The sequence below is a fragment of the Cebus imitator genome, unplaced genomic scaffold (genome assembly GCF_001604975.1).
Source record: "Cebus imitator isolate Cc_AM_T3 unplaced genomic scaffold, Cebus_imitator-1.0 Scaffold53, whole genome shotgun sequence".
Classification (NCBI taxonomy): Eukaryota; Metazoa; Chordata; class Mammalia; order Primates; family Cebidae; genus Cebus; species Cebus imitator.
Genome location: NW_016107368.1, coordinates 5,488,697 through 5,497,168, shown reverse-complemented (window position 1 = coordinate 5,497,168; position 8,472 = coordinate 5,488,697). Strand labels below are relative to the sequence as shown.

The following is an 8,472-nucleotide window of genomic DNA, read 5'->3' as shown; positions in this document are numbered from 1 at the left end:
TACAAAAAATTAGCTGGGCGTGGTGGCGCGTGCCTGTAAGCCCAGCTACTCAGGAGGCTGAGGCAGGAGAATTGCCTGAACCCAGGAGGCGGAGGTTGCGGTGAACCGAGATCGCGCCGTTGCGCTCCAGCCTGGGTAACAAGGGCGAAACTCCGTCTCAAAAATAAATAAATAAATAAATAAATAAATAAAAACTTGTCATTTTCAGTTATTGGTTAGACAGCTGACAAATAAAAAAAAATGCTAAATAAAATGTTAAATCAAAATCCAGCAATATATAAAAAGGATAATATTTAAAAAAAAGAAAAAAAAAGAAATTCTGTTATGGATAGAATAAAACGTTTTACAAATTACGGTTCATAATTTAACATAATATATACCAAATATATATAAATGAAATTATGAGTTACACTGATGCCTCCAATTCGAATCCAACCCCTCCAGATTCTTCCTTGCCTTCCCCATTCCATCCTTATTATCTCCCTTCTTCCTCAGTGAGCACCCTGGCTGCAGCCCTATTAACACACTTCTCATTTGTCCACTCCCACAATTCACACAAAATCATTTCAGAATTGACACAACCATATCGCTATGAAAATCAAACCTACTACTAAGAAGGGTGCCAATTTTGCTTTCAGGTTGTTGTTTCTGCTGTAGGCTGAGGATACACAGTCAAAGCACTGAGTCCAACATTTACTTGAACTCGGTCCCTACCCCCATGTCCCCTCCCCATCTATGTAGTCAGTTACTCTTTTGCAACACAGTTGCATTTATGTGCTTGCTTGCACTCAGTTCTAGTTTCCGCAGGGCAAGGTGGCTCTGGCTCACGCCTGTAATCCCAACACTTTGGGAGGCAGAGGCAGACGGATCACTTGAGACCAGGGGTTCAAGACCAGCCTGGCCAACATGGTGAAATCCTGTCTCTTACTGAAAATACAAAAATCAGCCAGGTGTGGTGGTGCACGCCTGTAATCCCAGGAACTCGGGAAGCTGAGGCAGGAGAATCACTTGAACCTGGGAGGCAGAAGTTGCAGTGAGCCGAGATCGTGTCACTGTCCAGCCTGAGTGACAGAGAGACTCTGTCTCAAAAAAAAAAAAAATCTAATTTCCTGCTATCTTTAGTGATTTATTCTTTGAACCCGTAGAATGTTAACATGTTCCAAAAGTCAAAAACATATCAAACAATGAGAATAAACTAATAGAAGGGAAACCACCTCAACATAATAAAGGCCGTATATGACAAACGCCTAGCAAACATCACACTCCATGTTAGAAGATTGAAAGCTTTTCCTCCAAGATGAGGAACAAGACAAGAACGCCCACTTTCCCCTCTTCTGTTCAACACAGTTCAGTCATGCATCGCTCAACGATGAGGGTACTTTCTGGGAAATGCATACCTGGACAATTTCATCATCATATGAACATCATAGAGTGTACTCACACAAACTGCAGACCTAGGCTACGTGGTGTAGCCTACTTTTCTTAGGCTACAAACCTGTACAGCACGTGGCTGTACTGAATACTATAGGCAACTGTAACATGATGGCAAGTATTTGTGTATCTAACCATATAAATGGTACAGTCATATACAGTAGTGTTATCTTATGGGACCACTGTCATATAGGCGGTCCATCGTCTGAAACAATGGACCATTCGGCCTATGACTGTATTGGAAGTTCTAGATCCTAAGCAATTAAGCAAAGCCAAAAATAATAAAAGGCATCCAAATTAGAAAGGAAGAAGTAAAATTATGTCTATTTGTAGATGATATGACCTTTCATATAGAATAAGAGCTACAAAAATGCTATTTGTGCTAATAAGCAAATGCCATAACTTGCAAATTAGAAAATCGACACTCGGGCCGGGCGCGGTGGCTCACGCCTGTAATCCCAGCACTTTGGGAGGCCGAGGCGGGTGGATCATGAGGTCAACAGATCGAGACCATCCTGGTCAACATGGTGAAACCCCGTCTCTACTAAAACTAAAACTACAAAAAATGAGCTGGGCATGGTGGCGCGTGCCTGTAATCCCAGCGACTCAGGAGGCTGAGGCAGGAGAAAAAAAAAAAGAAAATCGACACTCTAAAATATGTTACATATCCGGACACTAACAGTGAACAATGTGAAAAGGAAATTTAAGAAAACACAATTCAAATTACAATAGCTCAAAAAGAATAAAATACTCAGGAATAGATTTAACTTAAGAGGCAAAAGACTCATACACTGAAAACTAAAAAGAACACTGCTGAAAGAAATGAAAGATATAACAAATGGAAAGACATCCTGTGTTTATGGACAGGAAGGCAATACTGTTAAGATAATGGTCAGCGAGGTGGCTCATGCCCATAATCCCAGGACTGGGGTAGGGGTGGGGAATCCCTTCAGCCCAGGAGTTCGAGACCAGCCTGGGCAACACAGCTGGACCTCCATCTCTATAAAAAAAAAATCAAAGAATTAGCCAGGCACGGTAGGTAGCCTGTGCCTATGGTCCCAGCTACTTGGGATGTTAAGATGGGAGGATAACTTGAGCCCAGGAGGTAGAGGCCAGAGGCAGTAAGCCGTGATTGCACCACTGCACTCCAGCCTTGGTAACCAAGCAAGACCTTAACTCAAAAAAAAAAATTGTTAATACTACTCAAAGCCATCTTCAGATGCAATGCAACCTCTACTAAAATCCCAACGACATTTTTGCGTAGCAATTTGTGGCTACTGACACCTGAAATGAAGTCAGTGAAGGGGAGGAACTGAATCTTTAATTTCTTTTAATTTTAATTAATTTTAACTTATATAGCTGCATGTGCCTGGTGGCTACTATATTCCACAGCACAAGCCTACATTGAGGAGTTCAGGCCTAAATGTTTCCTTAATTTAACCCCCCACTGTGTTAACTATCCCTCCAGGAGGGTGTGGAAACCATTAGGCTGGGCACATTTGGGATTTAGGGGAACCCTCCCCCACTCAGGGAGGACTTGAAGCAGCCGCCACATTCTCCTCTGATAACATCTAGAAAGTGACAGAGTGCTTACTGAAGCTCATTCCAGCGACAATTAAAGACACACACACCACTTCCCACTGGAACTTGAGGCTTTTTAGAGGACAAACTACTTAGTCGAATTAGGCTACATTTTTCTGTAATTATTTCCTTCCCTTTGGCTTTTGAGTTTTTTGCTTCTTTCAGAGATAGGGCTTAAAAGAAAAGAAAACACCCACAGAAATCCCAGAAACAGTGCAAACCACACCAATAAAATTCCCTATTTTGTAAAAGCTTTATGAAAATCCCAACACTGTTCAACAATTCTTTGGTCACTCTACGAATATGATTTTAAACAGATTACACCCCAGACATATTTTATGACAACCGCACACGCAAGCAAAGCTGTCCCGCCCTCGTTTCCAACTTGGCAAGCTCCTCAACAAAACCAAATAAATACATGCTAGAAAAAGGCGGCTGCTACAAAATCCTGGCCAGTTGCAGCCATAATTAATGGGCCGGAGCACCTCTTGTTGCTTGGATTTTTACTTTGAAAACTCAAGAACCCCCACACTTCCCGCTGAAATTTTTAGCAGTGTTATGGTGGCGCCGTGGGACAGTGCAGAACCTAAGAGCCCAAAGGGTCATTGAGGAGCAATGTTTTCAAAGCCAGACCTTTCAGCCCAACAGTCCCTTCATGAAATTGCTATTGGCCATGCAGCTGGGGTGCAACCAACCTAACTAGCCATGCTTCCTCTGCAAAGCAAAGCTCCCTGGTTTCTTTACTTTGAAACCTTACATGCTTGGTGTGACCACTTGGTGGTCACCGCGGGGCTCCCAAAAAGGAAATATCCTAATGACAATGCAAGAAGTCACAACCGATGGGCAGGTTCAAGAAAGAACCCACCCCAGGAGCCTCCAGGTAGGCACCTCAAGGTAAACCCAAAATTGGGCTGCCCAGCCCTTCACCACGTGGAAACCACAGACTGATGGGGGGTGGAGGAGGAAAAGGGAGTCCTTCACAGTGTCCCCTCCAGGTTCCCAAGGAATGGGCCAGATAAATACCAAAAGCCCTGTCATCAAAGACCCATTTTAGAAGATGGTTATAAACCCTGGGTAGGAGTAACATTTGGTAGTATACTTTCTTTCCTCTGACTAAAATATGTAATTATATAATCAGAACTCTCCAAGGGAAAGGATTACAAAGAGTACACAAATTTCCAGCACCACAACAGACTAGCCAGGTCCTGCAGATTAGGGAGCCCAAGTGCTTCACATCCAGTTCCCATTTCAATAATGATAACTTTTCCCATCCTGGCCTCCCAGGGAATCCATTTTAAAGGAGTGCCAGTCCTCCAGCTGAAACCTTTCTAAAGGGGATTAATCTTCCCTACCTGTCAGATGAGCTGTTCCTACGCCTGCATTTTATTCCACTGATTTCAGAAGAGCTTCCGAAGAAAAGAGCAGTGTAAAATTCAGACTCTGCCAGACTTAAAGTCTTGGAGGTTAAATTCAGGCTAACCGTTTAAGGGGCAACCAGTGATTCACTGCAAACCACACCGTAACAGAGAGACATACAAACACCAATTACAGTGGCACTCTGAATAAACAATAAAAAACGTTTCACAATAAAAATTGAACAGTTGTTTAACATTGCCTTAGAAATCTGCAGAGCACTGTCACCAAAAACTACCCCTGGAACATGCACATTTTAACACTCATGTTGCTTTTTTACATATAAAATATAAAGCAAACTTGTCAGTTTTCCATGATTTGCTTTACTAATTAAAAGTTCAGCTTCGCTTTCCAGAGCCCTCTCAGTTACACTGAATGTCACAATAGGGTCTATGGTGTTCAGATTTTCAGGGTGACATTCTTTATGAAGTGGACATGAGTGTTAAGCTGGTTCCCACAATTATACTGAAAAACTTCAAATGTGTAGCTCTTTGCTTGGTACACAGCCATAATAAGAAAAATATGTTGCCTTACTATATACATGAAAACTCCTCTTTTTCCACAGAGTCTTCTTATTCAAGATGTTTCCATTTATTTTCTTCTAGATGGAGTTCTTCTAGATGGATTACTATCATTATTTATTACCACCGTCACTCCAGGGATCTGGGCCAAAAGTAAACACTGCACTGCCAAAAATGGGGGCTGGGGGAACCCTAATGCTCCATCGTCCCCACCTACCCCACCTAGGAGGGGTACATAGTCCCAAATCAGTATTTGTCATCAGAGGTAACAGTCTTGCTATTAAAATGTGGAATAAGAACTTATAAATCCTTTTAGAAAAACACTGAAATGTTTTTACATAATAAATTATTTCGTGGATAAAACACATTCAAGTAACAGGGACTCCTCTTTTCACAGCAGAAAAGATCCCAAACACCCAAACCTCCTGAAATCATGTAATTTTACTCATATTTTGAATAAGAATTACCATACTCTTCGGGTTTTGTTAACCTAGCAGTCCAGAACGAAGATAATTATCTCCTGTGCCCTCCCCTATAAAGATTACGAGTATTTCACTACAAAATCACCTCCACACAGAGTTCAAAAATTAAAACGATCCCGGATTGCTTTGTTCATAAAAAACATTTCTACATTCACTGGAAACTATGACAATGTTTAAATTCCTCCACCCAAAACTCAGGGAACTTTCCTGCTATAACAACCTTCGTGCTTTCTCACCACCCATCTCAAAACCCCCACCACAGCACGGCCCCTCAAAGGCAGCGCTCACCCTCAGGGTCTGAAAGGCGGAGTTTTTGCAGGACAATTAACCGCAGGGTGACCAGCAAAGGCCAAGCAACACGAGCAACGTATTTAAGCCGCCTCCCCCTACCCCACCTCCCTGGAAGATTCTTGGGGGAGGCGTTGCAGAAATCGACCAAGGTCCTGCGTGATGGATACCAACTTAGAATGTAGTTTACTTATTTTATTGTGCACTCCGAGCGGTTTATGTTTTGATGGACAGTGCTATAAACGCAAGCTCCCTTCCCAAATCAAGTAATTAGGAATGTCTGACGTAATCAACATCTGCTTAAACCAAAACACCCCCAGGAAAGACTGCGCAGCCTTTCTGACTCGCGTACCTTGGCCCGGCTAGGGCGGCAGGCCCGGGCACCTAGAGCGCGCAGCTCCCAGCGGGACGCAGGAAAAGCAGAGAGTCTCCCAACCTGCGACTGTCCCCAGATTCTCACCTGCCTGCAGGAATGCAGGGGAGGCGGGGGCACTGAAGCCCATTTACTAATAAGGAGCGTCTCACACATTTCGGGGGCTTAAGGTGAATCCCATCAGTCTCTAGCGCTCCGGGATCTGAAGGCCCCTCCCGCCCTCCTCTACGCCACAGGGTGCCCGGAATCTGGCAAGAGGCGCGCGGGCCGTAGATGCTCCTGGAGTCTGCACTGCGAGGGCGAACGCCGCCTACTCCAGGTATCCTAGGCAGGTCCCCAGCGGCCCCTCCGAACCTCCCTGCGGTTCCTCTGCGCCCTGGGTCCAGGCAGCCGAGGCCGCTCAGGGACCGGGGGGAAGTGGGGCCCTGGAGAAAACCTACCTCGGAGCCGGGCCCCGCCCCTCCCGCCGCGTTCCTCCTACAGGTCCCGGGGTCCCCGGGCACGGTCAGAAGGCGGCCGGGCCCCCGCGGCCCAGGGACCCCTGATCCCAGTCATAAGCCATTTCAATCCAGATCACACGCCACTTCGGCCACCCCAGAGTGGTGGAAGAGGTGCTTTCGGGGACCAACAAAAGGGAAGCCAAAGAGCCTCTTTCCATCAAGCGGCCCACGGGCTGGGAAAGTCAAGACCCGGGAGCTGCCGGCGCCCCAACCCCCGCCGCAAGAACCGCTTCTCCGGGGCCTCGTCCGACCCGGGCTTCTGCTAAGCATCAGGCCGCCCTGGGGAGAGCTCCGGCACAGACGGGGGACACTCGGGGTCGGGTGCGCTTGAAGGAGGAAGACCCCGGGGAGAAAGACTGGGTCCTGGGATCCTCTGGGCACACGTGCAGACTCGGGTCCCGGGCCCCGGGCGCGCACTCTCATTCACACTCGCGCTCCCACTCGCGACCCGTGGGAAGCACCGGCAAGAGGCTCCCCGCCGCCCCCGCCAGTTTCCAGCCTCTGGAAACACTTAGGCGTCCCCAGAGAGCGGCTTATTGCAACCAGCCGGAGGCGGCCGGGGGTGCGGGGCAGATGGCCCTGCCCAGCGCCCCTCGTTCGGGATCACGGGCGCCGGCGCAGCTGCCGGGAGCAGAGTGGCGAAGGAAGAGCCGGCCGAGCCAGCCGCGAGCCACCGCCTGCGCACGAGCGGGGCGCAGGATCCTACCTGAGGTCCGGGACACCGAGAGCAGGAGCCCGGCGGCCGCCCAGACGGCCGGGATGCACAGCAGCGCCCGCCGCGGGAGCGCCGAGCCCCGGGCCATGCTGCAGGCAGTGGGGGCCAGGCCGCCCTCTGAGCTTCGAGCCGGGGCGCGGGGCCGGGCGCCACCACCCCTTTCTGCCGCGTGTCCGCTCCTCTTTCTCCCCGGCGCTTCGCAAATGGGGCCACTTCGAGGACCTCGTCGTGGTCCTCTTCTCTCGGCCTGGATGCACAGCTCGGCTCGGGCCGCGGCGCGAGTTCGCTGCGGACGTTCCTGGGCGCGGGCTGGGGCGTCCCCCCGGCCGCCGGGACAAGCGCTGGGGGCGGACCGCGGGCAGGCACGCAGGAGGCAGGGTCCCAGCTCGCCCGCCCCGATGGGCAGAGCGAGGCCGGCGCCGGCGCCCCCTGCCGGGGGAACGCGTGAGCGGCGGGAGCGACGCGGGGAGCAGGGGCCGCTGCGGGGACCCCGGACCTGCCTCCCGCGCCCGCCCTCGGGCGTGAGCCTCGGAACGCTTGGATACAAAGGGGGCGCCTTGGGGTCGTCAGCAGGAGTTGCTGCAGGGCTGCCCCTCGCAGGAGAGGCGCCCAGAGCGGTTGCCGCCCACTTTCGGTGTCGAGACACCCGGGGAACTAGGTCAGAAATCAGTAACTCCGGGCTGCGCTGCGCACCCGGACAAGTCAGAGAGACACCGGGTCCCAGACACCAGCGGTGAGTCAGGAAGAGGAGAAGCGAAAGCTCGCAAAAGGAAATGTTCAGAAAACAATCAGGCCGCGTCGGCACCGGCGCCCTCCCAGGTCGGTGGGGACAAGCGCTTCCCCCCAAATGCGCAAAACTGCCAGGGGTGGAGCTGCGTGGAGGGAGCCCTCTGGAGCGCGATGCTATCTGAAGCCACCGCGGCTTTTGGTTTACTGTTAAAAGCAAATTGTATAATTTTACCCATTAAAGGCAGAACACTATTTGTTTCTCTGCAGAGCCCCAGAACATGCAGAAGTAATTTGCTTCACTTATAAAAGACATTTTGAACGCAATTCAGATCGCATATTTTCTTACTTATTCTTGGTTTTGGTCAGCACATGCAAAGGTCTTTGTTTTTCCTCTCTTAGAGGAAGGAATTGGATTCCCCAGCATCTCAGTTGCTTGTTC

At 49.3% G+C, this 8,472-nt stretch overlaps 1 protein-coding gene across 3 annotated transcripts in view; it reads right to left on the bottom strand.

Moving 5' to 3' along the window:
- The window catches only part of ROR2 (receptor tyrosine kinase like orphan receptor 2), a 225,836-nt gene extending 218,060 nt beyond the window's left edge, over nucleotides 1-7,776 (bottom strand). For all 3 annotated transcript variants that reach the window (XR_005200261.1, XM_017528433.2, XM_037738442.1), the window contains exon 1: nucleotides 7,296-7,776. Coding sequence is in view for 2 of the 3 variants with exons in the window: in XM_017528433.2 (XP_017383922.1) it covers nucleotides 7,296-7,392 (97 nt within the window). In the remaining variant the exon portion in view is untranslated. The remainder of the gene's footprint in view (nucleotides 1-7,295) is intronic.
- Nucleotides 7,777-8,472: the final 696 nt, after the last annotated feature.